This window comes from Myotis daubentonii, chromosome 8, assembly GCF_963259705.1.
Source record: "Myotis daubentonii chromosome 8, mMyoDau2.1, whole genome shotgun sequence".
NCBI lineage: Eukaryota > Metazoa > Chordata > Mammalia > Chiroptera > Vespertilionidae > Myotis > Myotis daubentonii.
Window position 1 is genome coordinate 35,410,143 of NC_081847.1, and position 20,286 is coordinate 35,430,428.

The 20,286-nt window shown below is 45.8% G+C and overlaps 1 protein-coding gene across 1 annotated transcript; it reads left to right on the forward strand.

The window, feature by feature from the left end:
* Nucleotides 1-3,135: 3,135 nt before the first annotated feature.
* Nucleotides 3,136-14,011, forward strand: BPIFA3 (BPI fold containing family A member 3). The gene is made up of 7 exons (XM_059707506.1): nt 3,136-3,259; nt 8,257-8,410; nt 10,506-10,613; nt 11,310-11,462; nt 12,672-12,756; nt 13,423-13,486; nt 14,007-14,011. Exons 1-7 carry the CDS (start codon nt 3,136-3,138, stop codon nt 14,009-14,011), a joined length of 693 nt encoding a protein of 230 aa, XP_059563489.1.
* The last annotated feature ends 6,275 nt before the right edge of the window (nt 14,012-20,286 follow it).

The following is a 20,286-nucleotide window of genomic DNA, read 5'->3' on the forward strand; positions in this document are numbered from 1 at the left end:
GTTGATTAGTTTAGTTAGGTAATACTCTAAATTAATGCTATCCAAGAAAAATATAACATGAAACATGTGTAAGTTTGAGATCTTAGTAATGACACTTTAAAAGGAAAAAGGCATATTATAACTTTAGTAATATATTTTATTTACCAAATACATCAAAAGTGTTATCATGTCAACATGTAATCAATATAACAATTATTAATTAAATATTTTACATCCTATTTTTGTACTAAGTATTTGATGTCTGATGTGTATTTTATACTTATAGCATGGTTCTATTTGGACGAGCTGCATTTCAAGTGCTCAATATTCACATGTGGCTAGTGGCTGCCATAATTGATAGTGCAGCTCTAACAAAGCTAATTGACTGCTAGTTGTACAAAACCTTGAAAAACCTAGGGCATCTCATTTTATCTCCACCTATACATCTAGGCTGCTATCTATTACAGAAGTTCTGCAGACATATTTGGTTCCACCGAAAGTGGAATGTGAATGAGTTGCCAATATTAAAAGTAAGAAATATGTGTTTTGATCAACCAGGGTATCTGGAAATATTTTGTCTCCTGGTGTCATAAAGTAGGCCCAGGTGAGATCAAAGATCCATCTTAATTGATGAGAGGGAAACCAGGGAACAGCAAGAAATTGTCATCCAGGAATAGGGGTGGATGGGTGTTCAGGGAGGATTATGGATCAGCACCATGGATAGTGGACAGCAGTACCAATGTGATGTGGAAGGGGCCGAAGAAAGACTGTGCTCTAGCTTACAGCCTCCTTATAAGGGATATAATGTCAATTAATATCTTGATTATTTCACAAAGAATCAGGTTCTGCTTGCTGTTCTCCTCTTTGGAATGTCCTTCATACTCCAAGCCACAACCTATGTGGATGTTCATATGAATTGCTGCTGCCTTGAATTTCATTACCCACCTTGGTCTAAAAGATCCCCTACTTCTCTGAGTGGAGTCTGTTTTCCTGTAAATTACCAGAATTCGTGTAATGAGTCCACATAATCTTTCCACAGTAAAATTTTTTAATCTCTGAACTGTGGACTGTCCTGCTTCCATACCGCCCTGTGGGCAGAAGCAACAATAGCTATAGCCAGTAGTGAGTATGGTAAAAATGACAAAATTTAAAAGGTGGGGGAAGATGACTGGGTTAATTTAGCCTTTATCTCAAAGATACCTGAACACTCTGGTCTAGAGTTTTTCGACAGCTAAAGAACAAGGCTTCCTATCTTGTATTAGATGTTTCCTGAAGTGTTTCTGTGACCTGAGGTAGCTCAGCTGTGAAGTGAGAATGTTGGTCTCATCTAAGCACTTTCAGGCAAGAACAGTCTACAAAGTTATGGTTTATGGGAGAAAACTTATCTTGACCCTGGTAACCCTATTTTTCTTCCCTTTACCACCAAACTTCTCAAAAGATATTGTTATTCACTGTCTCTACTCCTTTACCTTCATCTACTGCTCAGTTTTAGATAATCTGGCTCCTTCCCCCAACTCCTCAAAATAACTATGACCTCCTTCATGGTCAACACCAGTGAACCGTTATCGGTGTTCCTGTTCCTCAAGTCATTAGCAATTAACACTCTGGGTGACTACTCCAACCTACTCTCCACCTGCTCATCCTCCTCTTTTTCTTACTCATCACTACCTTGATTCTTGTATTGCATATTCTGTGTATTTTATATGCCTTACGTAACTTACTCTTTTAAATAAAATGTATTCATTATTAAGCTTTTGGTCTCTTGGTTCCAAATCGTTCTTTCTGTACTCTGCTTTGTGATGCTGGGTCGTTATGATCTCTTAGCAAACCAGAAGCCAAGTGCCCAAGGTGGCCGCCGAGCTGCTGTGAAATTTGCAAAGGACTTCGCACATCTTTCACAGTCTGGGGGAGGGAAAAGTACCTTTGTCGTAGAGCTCACAGCAGCTGAATTGTGGGATCCAAACTGTGTGGTGCAGGGGAGTGGAAGAGGGACGGAGTGGTGGCAGGTGAGGTCAGGGAGAATAACAGGGCACCCTGCAGGGCCCAGAGGAATAGCATGAATTTTGGCTTTCACTCTGTTTGCAATGAGAAAGTTTGGAGGGCTTTGAGCAGAAGAGTCTATGGTCTGACTTATGTCTTTAAATGATTGCTCAGGCTGCTGTGTGGAAGAGATTGTAGGTGGGCAAGGGAAGAAGTTGTGAGAGCACACGGCCCCCCTGCAATAGTTCAGGCCAAGATGGTGGCTGAGTTGTTAGATGTGATCAGATTCTGAAAGTGTTGGCAGGATTTCCTAACATATGGGTCGTGGGAGATGAGGGAAGAGGAGTCAAGGGGACTCCAAAGGCTGGGGCTGGAGCAACTGGATGGATTGTGGTGCCATTTCTTGAGATGGTGAGGACAGGGGGACTTGAACTAAATTCATTATGACTCCCAACCCCAGAGCAATGAGGTAAACCTAATCCTTTGGCTTCAAGACTTTCTGTCCCTGTCCTGTAAATTTTATTCACAAACCAGCAGTTATTCATGCATTCATTTCATTTCATAAGAATTCATTAGTAACTACCATGTGGTAAACATGGGAGACACTGTACACATGAGGATTAATTAGACTCACACCTGCCCTCAAGAACATGATAATCTGGTGAGGGATTCAGAGATCAACCATCCTCACACATCCATGTATTGTCACTTAGTCACTCAACAAACATTTCAGCCGCACTTAGTTTCTGGCAAACAAGCATCATGGTAGGCACTGAGTATGATCTCGCCCTTAAGGAAGTCTGAGTCCAATTAAAAGCCTGAGATTAGCCATCCTTGCCTATTCATTCATTCACTTACTTTTTCACTGAAAGGTCACCAACATCCGGCCTGTGCAGGATCTGGGAGAGAACTCCTGCTGGATGACCCAACAGAGGGCTCTAGTGGGTGTCTCCAAGCAACAAGGGCCCTGCTAGAGCCCTGGGCTCCCCCCGGGCTCTACCTGCTGCCTTCACCATGTGACCAGCTGCCAGAGCTCATCACAACACCTCCCCCACAGCATTCTGGGGGCTAACTCTGATGAAATCTTCTCGCAGAAAACCTTGAGTCCACCTATCCCAACGGCCACCCCCACAGCCACCTGACCCTTCTTGACACCTGCAGGTCCCAGAACCCAAGATGCATCCATTTTGGAAGCTCCTGATCCTCCTCTGTTTGCTGTCCTTGCCCTCAGCACTGCACAAGCAGCCCTGGCCTGGCCTGGCCAAGGCCCACACAAGCAGCAAATCCACCCTGGTGAGAAGTAAGCTAAGCCCATGCTCTGCCTGTTGTCACAGGGTGGGTGGGGAAGGCATCATCTGGGCCTCGCCACTGACCTGCTGTATGGCACTGGGTCAGTCACTCACCCTCTTTTCTTCCTTTTTTCTTAGACCTCAAGTACGGACAATTGAGGCTGACTTGATCATGCACCAATTCATAGCACATTATCATTATCATGAGTCAGGGCAAGGCCCCTCTTTGATTTGATTTTATGTTATTTTCCTTTTTACCTCTTATTTGCACTCCCATTCCCTCTTTCTTGGCAGGCACTGCAGTGTGTGTGAGTTTAAATATGCCCAGATCTTTGTAAAGCATGCAGTGTTTTTACTTTACCTAATGATATTGCCCAATAGATCTCATTGCTTCTGACTGGTTTCACTGAACACTGTTGATACTGTGGCTCCAGACTGGCGCAGATATTCATCCACTTCACCACCACTTGGCCATTTCCCTAGGGATGGACACTTGAGTTGTCTCTAACTCCCCACCATTGTAAACTACTCTGAGATGAACATCCTGGCATGTGTCTCTCGGGGAACGTCTCTGAGATATACCCAAAGACAAATAGCTGGGCTCTATGGCAGATGAAAACTCAATTTAACTAAAGGTTGCCAGATTTCACTGTAGGATGTCAGTGCCAGTCTACGCTAACTCCAGTCATAAACAAGCACACCTGTCTCTTCCTGTTCCCCAGCACTGGAGAGTATTCATCTGTGCCAGCCTACTTGGGCTGCCATGGCAGGATACCACAGACCAAGTGGCTAAAACAACAGGCACTTTCTCACAGTTATGGAGATTGAAAATCCAAGATCAAGGTGCCCACAGGGTGTGTTTCTGGTGAAACCTTTCTTCCTAGCCTGCAGATGGCCACCTTCTTGCTGTGTCCTCACATGGCCTTTCCTCTGTGTGTTGCAGAGAGAGAGAATGCACTGGTCTCTTTCTCTTCTTGTAAGGGCACTAGTCCTATTGGATTAGGGCCCCACCCTCTCCCTCTCCCTCTCCCTCTCCCTCTCCCTCTCCCTCTCCTCTCCCTCTCCCTCTCCCTCTCCCTCTCCCTCTCCCTCTCCCTCTCCCTCTCCCTCTCCCTCTCCCTCTCCATTCCTTTCTGAAATAAAAAAAAATATATTTTTAAAAGAATTCCATGAAGTGGGTATTATTACTGCTCCTATTATACCAGTGATGGCGAACCTTTTGAGCTCGGCGTGTCAGCATTTTGAAAACCCCTAACTAAACTCTGGTGCCGTGTCACATATAGAAATTTTTTGATATTTGCAACCATAGTAAAACAAAGACATATTTTTGATATTTATTTTATATATTTAAATGCCATTTAACAAAGAAAAATCAACCAAAAAAAAATGAGTTCGCGTGTCACCTCTGACATGCCTGTCATAGGTTCGCCATCACTGTATTATACAGATGAGGAAATCCAGAATCAGGGAGCTAACAGAGCTAAGATTTGAACCCAGATCTGTGACTCCAGACACAACTTTAGTTTCTAGGCAGCAGAAACACAGGGAGCTGAAAAGGGGTCTGGGAGCTGATCCTGGAGGACGGAGGGTGAGGTATAACAATGCAGCTCTGCAGTAACCCGTAGTACGGGTCCTGATCATAGGAAGGGTCAAGACAGTGAAATAAATGTGTCCTATGGTGAGCTCTGGGGTTTGTCAGAGCTGGACCCATCCTGGGCAGGAGAGTCCAGAGCCAAGAGAGGAAGAACTTAAACATGTCCATAGCTTTTAAAATCCCTTTCCCTTTTGGAATTCATTCTTTCCTGATGGGAGCTCCACTCAGTTTATTCTGGGCATGGTGTGAGAAGATTTACATTTATTCTCTCTTTATTTGCCCATATATATATATTTCAGTTAGTTTTATTAAAGCCTGGCCAGCCCTGACTGGTTTGGCTCAGTGGATAGAGCGTCGGCCTGCAGACTGAAAGCCTGGCCAGTGTTGCTCAGTGGTTGAGTGTCAGCCTATGAACCAGGAGGTCATGGTTCGATTCCCGGTCAGGGCACATGCCCAGATATGGGCTCCATCCCCAGTGTGAGGTGTGCATGAGGCAACCAATTGTTGATTCTCTCTCATCATTGATGTTTCTATCTCTCCCTTGCCTTTCCTCTGAAATATATATATATATTACAAAAGAAGATAGTCTAGAAAACACATATAGAAAAAAAATTCAACCTCCCTAGGTCTACATATTAAGTTTAATGAATGCGACAAATTAAAATATAATTGTTAATACTACAGTAAAATTGGAAAAGAATTCAGAAGTATGCACAAATGTTAACCATGCTAAGAAATCATCATTTAAAACACTGAAAACCCATATTCCCAGATAATTTAAACACAGCATCTCTTCTTATTGGTGGAAAACCAGAAGCCACTTAAAATTTTATTTATTTATTTATTTATTTATTTTTTTATTGCTTAAAGTATTACAAAGGGTATTACATATGTATCCATTTTATCCCCCCACCCTAGACAGTCCCCTAGCCTCCCCTATCCCCCAGTGTCTTATGTCCATTGGTTATGCTTATATGCATGCATACAAGTCCTTTAGTTGATCTCTTACCCCCCTACCTCCTGCCCCCCAACCCTCCCCGGCCTTCCCGCTACAGTTTGACAATCTGTTTGAGGCAGCTCTGCCTCTGTATCTATTATTGTTCAAAAGTTTATAATGGTCTCTATTGTCCATGAATGAGTGAGATCATGTGGTATTTTTCCTTTATTGACTGGCTTATTTCACTTAGCATAATGCTCTCCAGCTCCATCCATGACATTGCAAATGGTAAGAGTTCCTTCCTTTTTAGAGCAGCATAGTATTCCATCGTGTAGATGTACCACAGTTTTCTAATCCATTCATCTACTGATGGGCACTTAGCTGTTTCCAGATCTTAGCTATGGTGAATTGTGCTGCTATGAACATAGGGATGCATATATCCTTTCTGATTGGTGTTTCTGGTTTCTTGGGATATATTCCTAGAAGTGGGATCACAGGGTCAAATGGGAGTTCCATTTTCAGTTTTTTGAGGAAACTCCATACTGTCTTCCATAGTGGCTGCACCAGTCTGCATTCCCACCAGCAGTGCACAAGTGTTCCTTTTTCTCCACATCCTCTCCAGCACTTGTCGTTTGTTGATTTGTTGATGATAGCCAGTCTGACCGGTGTGAGATGGTACCTCATTGCTGTTTTGATTTGCATCTCTCGGATGATTAGTGACTTTGAGCATGTTTTCATATGTCTCTCGGCTTTCTGAATGTCCTCTTTTGAAAGGTGTCTATTTAGGTCCTTTGCCCATTTTTTGATTGGATTGTTTATCTTTCTTTTGTTAAGTTGTATGAGTTCCCTATAAATTTTGGAGATTAGGCCCTTATCAGATATGTCATTGGCAAATATGTTTTCCCACACAGTGGGTTTTCTCGTTGTTTTGTTGATGGTTTCTTTTGCTGTGCAGAAGCTTTTTATTTTGATGTAGTCCCATTTGTTCATTTTTTCTTTAGTTTCAAGTGCCCTAGGAGCTGTATCAGTGAAGAAATTGCTTCGGCATATGTCTGAGATTTTGTTGCCTTTGGATTCTTCTAGAATTTTTATGGTTTCCTGTCGTACATTTAAGTCCTTTATCCATTTTGAGTTTATTTTTGTGTATGGTGTAAGTTGGTGGTCTAGTTTCATTTTCTTGCATATATCTGTCCAATTTTCCCAACACCATTTATTGAAGAGACTGTCTTGGCTCCATTGTATGTTCTTGCCTCCTTTGTCAAATATTAATTGAGCATATTGGTTCGGGCCGATTTCTGGGCTCTCTATTCTATTCCATTGATCTATATGCCTATTCTTGTGCCAGTACCAGGCAGTTTTGAGAACAGTGGAGAAGCCACTTAAAATTTAATAACAGAGAAATGGTCAAATAAATAAAGTATTCTTTATCTATGTGCCCAATGTTAAACTATGAAAAAAGCAGAATACATAATTTTGAGTTAACATAATACTTTTAAAAATGTTAGCTTTGAAAGGTAACGCGGCAGTATTTAATCATAATTTAAAAGATCCCTTAGCCCACTGCTTTCACTTCTAGATATCTATTCTATGAAGCACGTGCACAAAGGTGTATGTACAATATATATGCTGCTTGTAGGAATATTTACTTTAATTTTTATTTAACTTTTAAATGTATCTATATTGTTGGAAATATTACAAATGTTCCTTTTTCCCCCCGTTGACTCCCTCCACCTCACACCCACCCCTCTCAGGCCTTCACCACACTATTAGTATTGTCTGTGTCCATGGGCTATGCATATATGCATATAAGTTCCTCAGTTAATCTCATTCCATCCACCTTCCACCCCCTCCTTTCCTCTGAAATTCATCAGTCTGTTTCATGCTTCTATGTCTCTGGATCTATTTTGTTCATCAGTTTATTTTGTTCATTTGATTCCCCATATGAGTGAGATCATGTGATACTTGTCTTTCTCTGACTGGCCTATTTCTCTTAGCATATTACTCCCCAGGTCTCTCCATGCTGTCTCCTCTTTTTTTTTTTTCTTTCTTTTTTTTTTTTTTTTTTTTTTACAGCTGCATAGTATTCCATGGTGTAAATGTACCATAGCTTTTTTTATCCACTCATCTACTGATTGGCCCACTTATTTTCATCTTCAACCAACATTTATTGTGATTGTGGCTCTGTGTTGGGCTCTGTGCTCCAGACTCAGAGATACAGCTCTGAGTGAACCTTCAACCAAAAGATCTCCTTTGAGCCGCTGTTGCCCACCAGACCCTCTGCAGGAATCTCAGATCACCCCAGCCGAGCATAAGTTCACAGATGAAGAATGTGGATCTCAGTGTTGGGGGCAGGGGGGTGACAGGCACCAAGCACTCAGCAAGTGGGTGCACGAGATGCAACTCAAGCCTCCTGACTCCAAATCCCCCGTCTTTTCCCTGACATCGTGCAATGTCACCGACGCCTTATCCATTTCCAGTTATTACCCAGGGCCTCATGAAGCACAATGCAGAGGGCCGAATTCAGAACATCTGCCTCCTGGGCAGTCTGAATAACTCAAAGCAGGTGACTGCAGGGATGGTGGCCTGGCTAATCGGTGATAGCATGAGCCTCCAGCAGCAGCAAGAAGGCAGGTGAGACCCTGAACCCCATCCCTGGCCCTGGGACTCTTTATAGAGCTATGGGGTCAGAAGGCAGGGCTAGAGAATGGAAGTTCAAGGACTGGGACGAGGGAAGATTGGAAGGAGATGTAAGGCCCAGTAGAAGGATGATCAGGATAGAGTGGGGGTATTTGGGAAGGCAGCACAGCAGAGTAATTAAAAGTGAAGGCTTGGGAGTAAACGTTTCCTCATTTAAACCCTGCCTCTGCCATCAACCTTGGGGAAATTACTGGACCATTCTGGCCTCATCTAGAACCCTGGTACCCAGATCACAGACTGGATGAACATCCGGGGCGCCAAAGGAACCGAGGACTAGAGTCAGACATCTGAACCCCACTCTATTGCCTGATAGCTGTGTGACTCTGGGCAAGGCATTTGAACTCTCTAAGCTTCAGCCTTGAGTCCTCATCAATGAAATGGGCAGAATAATTGTCCCTGTTGCTGGGAGTTTTGGGAAGTTTTCTCTGCTGCACATGGTGGATGCCTAGCCATCAGTAGCTACAATTAAACTCACAGAACTGGGCCTGTCCTGCTCACCTCCATTTTCACACCTTCCTCTTGATGGATGCAGACCTCCCCAGCTTCCCAGTCTCAAAGATGCTCACGTACACCTGCTGTGCCTGGAGCTCCCTACTCTCTGACTCGAATCCCTCATTCTCTCCATTTTAATGAGCACCAATACTCCCCAGCAGGGTTTTTCTTGATGGGCACAGCCATGATCACCTCCCTCCACCCATTCCTTAAACAATTGTTACAAATATTCATTGAGCACCTACTATGTACCAGGACCTAGGCTGGGTACTGAGAATACACCTATAAACCAGACATATAGTCACTGCCTTTTGGGATCTAAGTCCTAGTTAGTGAGATAGGCCACAAAAGTAAATAACTAATTTCAGGTGAAAGAAGATGTGGAGAAGACAAATATATCAAGGTGAAAGGTGAGAGTGAGGGAGCTGATCAGGAGGATCTGTCTATAGAGGTAACCCTGCCCAGCTGGTGTGGCTCAGTGGCTGAGCATTGATCTATGAACCAGGAGGTCATAGTTTGATTCCCAGTCAGGGCCCATGTCCGGGTTGTGGGTTCCATCCCCAATATGGGGCATGCAGGAGGCAGCTGATCAATGATTCCATCTCATCATTGATCTCTCTCTCTCTCTCTCTCTCTCTCTCTCTCCCTCCCTCCCTCCCTCCCTCCCTCTCGCTCTCTCCCATTTCCTTCCTCTCTGAAATCAATTTAAAAAGAAAAAAAGAGATAACCCTTAGGTAGAAACCTGAATGAAGAAGCAAGTAACATGAGGGACATGGGTAGCAGGAAGTGGGAAGACCCTGAGGTAGGAAGGAAATTGATGTTTGAAAAAAGAACAAGTCCCATGTGGCTGGGTGAGCAAGATGGCAGCTGAGGCCAGGCACTGAAGGTCAAAAGGGCTGTGGTGGGTAGTTTGGATTTTATTCCAAGAGCAGCGAGAAACCAGTGGAGAATGTTGAGTGAGAGGGGAGTTAGGTCCCTTTGGCTGCCACATGGAGAACGGTCATAGAGAGGCCAAGATCAGGACCGGCAGCCCAGAAGAACTAGAGTATCTCCAGACAGGAAGAGATGGTAACCTGGACCAGGTAAAATCAACAGAGGTGGTGGGAAGTGGCCAAACTCTGGATGTATTTTGCAAGCAGACACAACATGATTTGCTGATGGTGTGAACGTGGAAATGAGGGATGGAGAGAATTAAAGACAGTTCCTGGGGTTTGGGCCTGGGTAACCTGGGGAGGTGGTGGAGCCATCTACTGAGCGGGGAGGCTTGGTGTGAGAACAGGCCTAGGGTCTGGGTCTGCAGTTGGCTATGGGCTACACAAACCAATATGACAGCGTGGAACTGCGAGGGCACGCTGGGACAGCTTGCAGCCTAGGGCTCCTGTAGGTGGCTCTTGCCCTCAGATCATCTATAAAAGGCTCTGACTCCAAATGCACTGCCAGGCCCTTTTTATAGACAAACCAGCCTTGTTTGTCAGCCCGAGGCCTTGATGTCTGAGGTCCCTCACCCTCACTGGATCTCTGTTCTTTCCTTGTGTAGTGCCAACATCACCAACATTCAGCTGGACTATGGCAGAATCCAGATGTCTGTCCCTAAGGAGTGGTTCTCAGCAAACATCTCACTTGAATTTGACATTGACTTGAGTGTGTAAGTCATATAGAGGCAGGTGTAAGAGGTGCGCCTCCTCCTCACTGGGAACCAGGGAGCTGGGGTGGGGGTGGGGTGGGGGGTAAGGGAGGGAATTTGGCAACCTGTGGAACACAGATCTTTCTGGCCCCAACCTGGTTTCAAATCTTGGTTTCCAAATTCACTCACTGTGTGACCTTGGGCTAGTCACTTCATGTCTCTGAGCCTTAGTTCCTTCAGCTGAAATGTGGATGGCAATCACTGGTCGGTGGAGGCAGATCATTTGCTCATTTAAATCTCTGTGAATTCACTACACTGACTTAAAAAAGAGAAGCACTGTATCTCATCACCTTTCTCTTCTGTTCAAACTATCCTTTAACATCTACTGCCTCAAGGAAAGGGAGGCTGCAGCTCAACAGTGAAAACCTAAAAATTAAGTAAACTCTCAACCTTTGAATTTCCAAAGCCCCCTAATCTGCTCTATTAAAAGGATTTTCAGAAGCCACTCTGGCTAATAGCAGTCTCCTCCTTAACCACTGAACACAGGATTTAACACGCCGGCAACATGGAGCCCCACTGGGCTGGTTTGTTGAAAAGGACTCAGAGTGTAGACAGTGCCATCCACACGGAGAGCCACTCTTCATGTTGGCTGCTTCCACCTCCTGCCTTTTCTCTGTTTCCTGCCCTTTGCCCTCTTCCTCCCTCTCTCATCCTCAGGAGGCCCTTCAAAAACAAGACTGCAACGACACATGCACGCATGAACCTCTCTGTGGAGTTCTGGCTGGAGAAAGATGAGTTTGGCCGGAGGGATCTGGCAATAGGCAATTGCCGCGTGGAGCCCAGCAGCGTCCATACAACAGTTCTATCTGAGTAAGGTCCTAGCTGCAAACCCCAGGGCTGGGCCCCTTCCTGACTAGCCCTCGCTGGCCCTAGCTTCCTGACATGTCTCCACCACCTCCTGGACGGACCCCAAACAGATCTCACCCTTTCCCCAGGATCTGTTCCTTCTCCTGTGTTCCCTCCCAGTGATGGCCCTGCCACCTTCCCAGAAAGAAACCAGACTCTTCCTCCTCCTCACTCCTTGCAGCCCATCTTCACCGGCTCCCAACATTGACTTCCTGGCAGCCCCCACTGCTCCCTGCTCTCCATCCTTCACTGTGCAGCCCATGGTCCACTTCCTGGGCCATTGCAGGAGCCTCCTCCGACTTTCCTTGACTGTACCTCACCTCCTTCACTCCATTCTCCTCCTGCAGCAGAAGCAACTTTCTAGCACAAGAATCTAGTCATGTCCCCCAGCCGCTGCCTCAAACCTCCCAGTGGCTCTCCAATGGCCTCAGTATGCAGACTCCTGGATGTCACTCAAGGCCCTACTTGTCCTCTCCCCTGCCCCACCCTGCAGCCCTTTACCCCATAGTCTCTCTCAAGGACCCACCCCTTCATCAACACACCATTTATTTTCACACCACCGTGCTTTTGCACATGCAGATCCTTTTGCTGGGATGCCCTTCCTTTTCTAAAGCTCCTCTTCACCACTCATTCACTAACAAATATTTACTGAGAACTTACTATTTGCCAGGCACAGCATGCTTCATGCTAGTGATACAGTAGTGAACAAGACATAAATAAATAAAAAAAGCTAAAGGAAGATCTATACACTGGCTGACCAAGTCTGTCAACCTCAATAGACTATGAGTCCCTCGAGGGCAAGATTTCTCTCTGATTTCTCCATGTGGGTCCAGAATGCTGAAAGCAACAAAGTTCTCAGTGAATGTCCATTCATTTACTCATCAGACATTCACTGAGTTCTTAGATCATACCAGACATTCACCGAGAGGACAGGGCAGGGGAAAGACTTGCGGACTCTGGAGCTCACTGACTGAATCTAATCTAACCTACACTTACGAGCTGTGCGACCTTGGACAAGTCGCCTCTCTGAATTGCTCCTTTGCTGCTGTCACTGATGCTCCTTGTAGAGGGCCAGCAACAGATGACATAACGGTGTAAGGTATAGTCAATATACTGCACCTAGTAACGTTTTGTCTGTATTTATCTATTCTGTACATCTACCTCTCTTTCTAGAGATCTCTCAGCAAAGGTAAAACATTTTGTCCGCAATTTTAGACAAAATCTGGAAAAAGTTATCCCACATCTAATAGAAGATCAGGTAAGTTTGAGAAAAATATGTTTGGCTTGGGCCTCCTTCAGTCCGAGGGTCTGGGCATATATATTGGCAGTTTAGCAAAGAGTTTCAAATCTTGGGATTTAGAATCTGAAAGATCTCAATTAAAATGTTCAGTTTTGCCCTCCTACTGACTGTGTATCCTTGGGCAGGTGACTTAGACTCCCTGGGCCTCGGTTTCCCATCTGTAGCGTGGGAACCACCGCAGTCCCAAATTTCATAAAGATGTTGTGAGGATTCAGGGGGATAAAACATGGAAGTGTTGTGTATGGCACCTAGCATGCAGTTGGCACTCAATACAAGGAAGCCAAGCCACTCTTGCCACGATTCCATGTGGAAGGAAATCCAGTAGAGTCTAAGCCAGGGGTCCTCAAACTTTTTAAACAGGGGGCCAGTTCACTGCCCCTCAGACAGTTGGAAGGCCGGACTATAGTTTAAAAAAAACAAAAAACTATGAACAAATTCCTATGCACACTGCACATATCTTATTTTGAAGTAAAAAAACAAAACGGGAACAAATACAGTATTCGTATTTGCATGTGGCCCGCGGGCCGTAGTTTGAGGACCCCTGGTCTAAGCTGCCACCACAGGCCCTGTAGTTTCCTTTTCCCCGTCCCAGATCTGACCCTTCTCTCTGTGCTGGTGGTGCAGGTATGCCCTCTAATTGGTGAAATCCTCGGGCAGCTGGATGTGAAACTGCTGAAAAGCCTCATGGGTGAGTGTCTGCATCCATTCAGGGAGGACGCAGGATGGGAAAATGGCTGGAAGAGCTGCCCCACCGGGGCCCCCAGTGAGGCCTGTTGAGGGAGCAGTGTCTGCACACGCTCTGAGAACACTTAGAGGAGACCACATTCCTGCCCTCAAGAGAGCTGGGACAGCAGAGGGCACTCCTACAAGCAGGCTGGGCCCCACTAAGTCACCTAAACCTCCACATTACCAGAGACTGTAGCTCTTCCTCTCAATCCTTTAGGGAGCACTGGCCCCACCCCAAACCTGAGACCACCCACCCCAGTTGCAGATTAAACAGATATAGTCCCCACCCTCATGGAGCTCACAGTCTAGTGAATGATTGACAATAAGAGCAAATAATCAGATATCATTTGGAAAGAGTTGTAATGGGAATGCTCCGGGCACAGGCCCTTGGCTGGCATGGGTGGATGAGTTTTCTTCCCTGTGCACCTGGGGGTTGGAGGAGCGGACAAGCTGGTGACTGACACCAACTCCTCTCCTTACAGAATAGCCTTCTGCTCATGAACTCAACCAGCTGTGTGTCCAGCCAACCCTCCCCAGGCCAGGCCTGAGTGTCCAGCTGCCTGTTGATGATCGGAAGAAGATTCTACCTCTTGTAACCTTAAGTCTCCCTTAGAGTGGGGCTTCCACTGCCCCCAAAACTTTACACAGACTCCATGGACATCCTGTCCTCCCCCATAATAAATTGCAGCTCTTAAGGGTGCAGAGATCCCCTGACAGGGTCCTGAGTTTGGATTCCAGAAGTAAAGGCCTGATGAAGGCTTATCCTGAGACTAAATATGCCTGGGTTTGCTCATCAACCCAGAAATACCAGAGATAACACTCTTTTCCTGTGTTTTGCATCCAGAAGACCTCCATAGATGTGCTCTTCAGTGCAGGGAGGGTCTTATTAAGATTTCCCATGCCTTCATTCATTTAAACCCACACTTAATGAGCACCTACTGTGTGCCAAGCACTTTGCTGAGCTCCAAGGGAGTATAGAGAAAAAGTGACAGAGTAGAAAAGCATAAACATCTGTTGGCATCGAACAGATCTGAGTTCAGATTTAATTCAGCCCAACGAGAAGTTCCATGAGGGTATGGACCATGTGCATCAGGGTGACCAGTGACCCCCCCACCTACCAGCAGAGGGCTGACACAGAGTGTAAGCTCAGCCAATATCTGGGATTAAACGAGTGAGCGAGTCCTGGTCTTAGGACTCGCTAGCTGTGTTTGGGACAAGGCACTTTACCTCTTGGTCTTCCTCACTTGCAAACTGGGAATAGAAAGCCTACAGGGTGTGGGGCAATAGGAGCCTTCACACTGCTGGTAGGAGGGAGGTTGTACCACCACTTTATAAAACTTGGTGGCAGCACCTCCTAATGTGCAACGTATAACATGGCAATTCCACTCCTAGGTCTATGCTCAACAGAAACATGTGCTTGTGGGCACCACAAGATGTGTACAAGATTGCTCATAGCAACTATGGTCATATTGGCCCCAAAGTAAAAAAAAACCAACAAACCTAAATGCCCATCAGAAGAATGCATAAACAGGAGATCTTGTGGGGTAGTCACCCAGCAGAATGCTCTACAGTAATGACAATGACCTGAAAAAGCACACGGCGACATAGATGCATCACACACACCTAAGGAAACTAGACACAAAAGAGCTCATGTTGCATCTCCCATTTACATGAAGCCAAAACAGCAAAACTAATCTATGCTGCTCAAGGTCAAGATACTGGTTACCCCTGGGGAGTGGCTGAGCGACTGGGAGGGGCTCAAGCGAGGCAATGTTCTGTTTCTGGATCTGGGTGCTGATTATGGGGAGGGTGTTCAGTTTGTGATCATTCGTTGAGCTATTCACTGATGTGCATTTTTCTTATTTAGGTTATACTTTAACAAAATATTCATAAATAAAAATATTGACCATGCAGGATGTTTGTCAGAGTACATGAAAAGCCACTTGCAGGATGTTTAACATATGCTAAGTCCATAGGGTACGCTTACTTACTGTCATTTAATTCATTGTTAATTATTTGATTAATGACTGTTAATTCTTCCATAGGGTACGCTTATTTAATGTCATTTAATTCATTGTTAATTATTTGATTAATGACTATTAATTCTTCCATAGGGTACGCTTATTTAATGTCATTTACTTCATTTTTATTTGATTAATGTCTATTCAGTTATTAAATATGAATTCCCACCCTCCTCCACCTGAGGATAGTAAAAGCCTACTGAGAGATCAAAGGGAAATAACACACCTATTAATAATAGTAGCACACACATGTTAAGCTCTTGGCATGTGCCAAGCCTGGTGCCAGAGGCTCACATCATCATTTCACCAAATTCTTACAGCAACCCATGAACTACTATTCTATTTTACCCGGAAGGACATAGAGACTCAGAGAGAGAAGGCCACTTGCTCAAGGTCACACAGTGATGAAATGACCAAGTTGACTGCACTCAGGCAGCCCATACTCTTGACCACTGTGAAGTCCCCATCCAATCTCCCCTCCCTCCCTTCTAACATCAGCCCCCCCAAACACACACACATACACACACACACACACACACACGGGAATGTGACGAAATATGCGTTCAGCTGAATTGAGAAGCTCAAATAAGGAAGTGTCAACATCTCAGAGATGAGAACAGGGCAAGAGAGACTCATGTCCCCATCTTTCAATTCAGACTCCCTAATCCGAAATGCTTCAGCGGGGATTTGCAACCCTAACCGCCCATGTTCACACAGATGAATCCCCTTGACGGCCTTGAGGTTGTGGGTTCTTCCTGTTCATGATTAAAGAGCAAACATGGGAGGGGTGGGCCCCATCCTCCAATGAGGTTGCCTGGTCCCTTGGCCAACTTGGCTGTAGTCTGCCTTCCTCCTGACCCCTCCAGGGCTGGCCCCGGGGCCTTCTTCCTCAAGGGACCTCCTCCCGTTTCTTGCGTTGTTTTCATTTGAAGGGTCCCAGAGCTGTGGACACATTGTGTGTTCTCCTAGAAGAGCTTGTTGCACAATGGACCTTTGTTATGAGACTGGGGTCTGGAGTGGAGGGTGAGTTAAGCAGAAATTCAGCCCCAAATGCTCAGAAGTTATCTGTGCCCATAACTTTAGGCTCTTCCGTTGCAGAGGTCTGACTCTGTGCCAGCTATAGGGCCTCGCACTGCATTTGTTTCCCCATTTAATCCTATCGGCAGCCCTGGAGGTAGGTGCCACCAGCTCCTTGTTGCAGGCAAGGAAACCGAGGCTGGCAGAGGAGAAGCTCTTGCCCGCAGTCGGCTGAACCGGGTTTGGAACTCAGCGCTGTCTGATTTCTCAGCACTTTCTGAACTGAAGACTGTGATACAAACTTGCTCTTGACGTTACAAACACTAAAGCCAGAGAGCCCTGGTGCGGTCTGAGTTCACTCCTTCCTGGCTGAGTGACCTGGGCAGCTGACTGTCCTCCCTGAGCCTTAGTGTCCCCACAGTTGTTAGAAATGGTATAAAGCTCTAGTGTCCCATGAAAAGCTTTTATTATTATTATTATTATTATTATTATTATTTGCTGTAAATGTAAGAGGGAAGATTAATCTTCAAGGTAAGTGCAACTTGCCTTAAGCAAAAATATATTTTCTCGTCGAAGTTGGGGCACGTAGCTCCCCGTGAACCCTGTTTGCCCTCTGTCCCCCAACAAAACCACTGGGGCTCCCAAGGCCACCTGAAGATCCCCCTCAAACTAGCCCCCACCTGGTCTTGCTCCGGGAACAGAACCAACGTCCCGACACTCCCAGGTTTTGGAGAATAGGCTGTGGGTGGATCAGAGCCCCTTGGGAAGATTAACTCTGCCCTTTAGAAATGGACCTCTCGGTTCACAAAACACCACCAAGAAAGGCTCCCAACCACAACCACAACCACATCAGATACGTAGGAAGGAGAGGGCACCACCTACAGTTTCTGAGAAACACGTTGGGAAGGCGTTGACGTCACCAATGTGGAAAACACTGACTTGAAGTGTCAGCAGCGTGTCCTTCCGCGTTGCCTGATGCCCCACGACCCTTGCCCTGCTTGGGGCAATGGAACAGGCAGCACCTTGGCTTCAAGTGGGGGCAACCTCAGAAGCAGAGAGAAGGCTTTTGAGTTTCCAGCGCCCGGGCCTTTGACAAAGCAGTAGTGACATAGGACAGACCAGTGCTCACCAGAGGGGGGCGGGAGGCAGGCGTGACTCGAAACAGGCAGCATGAGGGTGTTCGGGGGTTGATGGAACTGTTCGACTCCCTGGCTATGATGGTGGTGACAAAGCTACATGTGCATTAAAATTTACAGAACTGCACACCAAAGGATAGAAAGCCGATTTTACTGCGGGTTGATTGTTTTATATTTTTCAAACCTGGGCTTCTCCATTTCAAAACTCAGGGCACAGGAGACATCAAGAATAGCACATATATAATGAATGAAAGCCAGGTTTCCTGCCCCAAGACTAGAAAAGTCCCCATGCCGGGTTGGTAGAGTATGAGAGTCCAAGAGAAATGGAGAAGAACATTGTTCTGGCGGGTTCTGGGAAGTGTCTGGTGCCCTTGCTACTGCCCAGGCCAAACCTGTTATGGGGCAACCGATACCCCAAGTTGAGGGGCAGGAGTCAAGGACAGGGAACATCTGTGCCCAAATCCATCCCTTTCTCCCATCAGACATATGCAGCTTCCTTTCTTCACACCAGCGCCTGTCACCTGTTCAGTAACTGGCTGGATAAGCTAGAACCAGTCCCCTTGACTTACCTGCCTCCGTTTTCCTGCAGATAGCAGCAGTCAGACCCAACCCAAAGAGTGGTACCCAGATAACAAAAAACGGGACCCTTTAAGGATGATTGATAACACACACGCTCTGGAAATAATCTAGTGAGTGCTTGAATGGATAATTGAGGTCAAGCCATGGCCCTGGCCCCTTGGAGGCCTCTCTGGACTCTCACCGGAAGCGCGAGCCGTTCCAGGGAAGATCTGGCAGGAGGGAAAGCAGAGTGGTTCACTGATGACAGGAGTGACAAGACACAGGGACGAGTTCTAACTCTACTACTCATCCACACTCGCCCTTGTGTCCCTGGAAGTTGTCACCATCTCTGAACCTTGGTGTCCTTACCTAATATTTGAGGGACAACAATACTTCTGAGGAAGACGAGGTTAAAGTATGGAGGGCACCCAGCACATAGTAGGTGTTCAATACATGTGCATTTCCTCCTTTCTTTCTATTGGTTAATAAGGTGTTAGGTTTTTCACGGCAAGACCTGCTCTCACTGGTCTAAGAACTTGACCTCTCTATGCCTCAGTTTTTTCATCTGTAAAACAGATTGCCAAGGTATAAACCAGTGATGGCGAGCCTTTTGAGCTCGGCGTGTCAGCATTTTGAAAAACCCTAACTTAACTCTGGTGCCGTGTCACATATAGAAATTTTTTGATATTTGCAACCATAGTAAAACAAAGGCTTACATTTTTAATATTTATTTTATATATTTAAATGCCATTTAACAAAGACAAATCAACCAAAAAATGAGTTTGCGTGTCACCTCTGACATGCGTGTCATAGGTTCGCCATCACTGGTCTAAACTGTGGGGACAAATGCCTTATGACTTCATTCGGGGAAGGGAAGGAGAGAGGCTAAGGTAAAAACCAGGATGCCACAGCATCCCTCAGGCCTGGGAAGCTGGAAAGACTTTCCCAGGATATGAGACTCTCCCATGAAATTTCATGACAGCATGAAATTGACAGATGTGGGAAAGCAAGTCAGTCAGCATAGAGCACAGTGACTCAGAGAAAGGACTGGAGTGTGAATGCCTCAGCCCCACGTCCACTGTACGACTCTGCATGTGTCAAGTCACTCTGAGCCTCAGTTTCCCCTGTGACAATGGGAGTACTCATTCCCACCTCACACAAGCTGTGGGGATCCATGAGATGCTGCCTGTGAAAAACAACGTGGTCCTGGCACACAGCAAGGGCTCGGCAAGTGTTATCTGTTGATGCCGATTTATTGTTATTGTTTTCCAATGAGTGTGTGGCTTGGGGCACTTATCCCCAGTGGGCCTCAGTTTCCTCCTCTGCAAAGGAGGAGCAGCAACTCCTCTCTCCCAGGGTTATGGTGAGAATGGAGAGCCCACAAATAAAGGGAAATCAGAAGCGATTCCAGTGGTTCTCAACCTTCCTAATGCCGCGACCCTTTAATACAGTTCCTCATGTTGTGGTGACCCCCAATTTCATTGTGACAAATTGAACATAATTGAAGCGTAGTGATTAATCACAAAAACAATATGTAATTATATGTGTGTTTTCTGATGGTCTTAGGCGACCCCTGTGAACGGGTCGTTTGACCCCCGAAGGGCCGCGACCCACAGGTTGAGAGCCGCTGAATTAGACTGTTTTTGACACTTTAAGAACAAGATTCCTCTAGTTGGAGAAAAAGACCTGGACAGGAATGGAAAAGGGCCTAGATGTGAGAAGGCTGGTGCTTTCTCCCCGTGTTCCAGGTCACCTTGGAACGTGGGTCCCCAGCCTCAGCCCCGCGCAGGAAACCATGAAGTCTTGAGTAACATCCCCATCTCAGGTTTTTCTCTGTTTAACTTGTTAATCAAATGGCTTAACTGACCCACTTACTAATATGATTGGCAATTATTTACTTTGGAGAGCCCTGAAAGGCACCACCAGATTGCAGAATTCTGAATTCTCTAGAAACCCATCATCCGATGGCACGTTTCCTTATTGCCACGCTATAAAAGCGGCTGCCTCCCTGGCAGGAGCAAGCAGAAGAG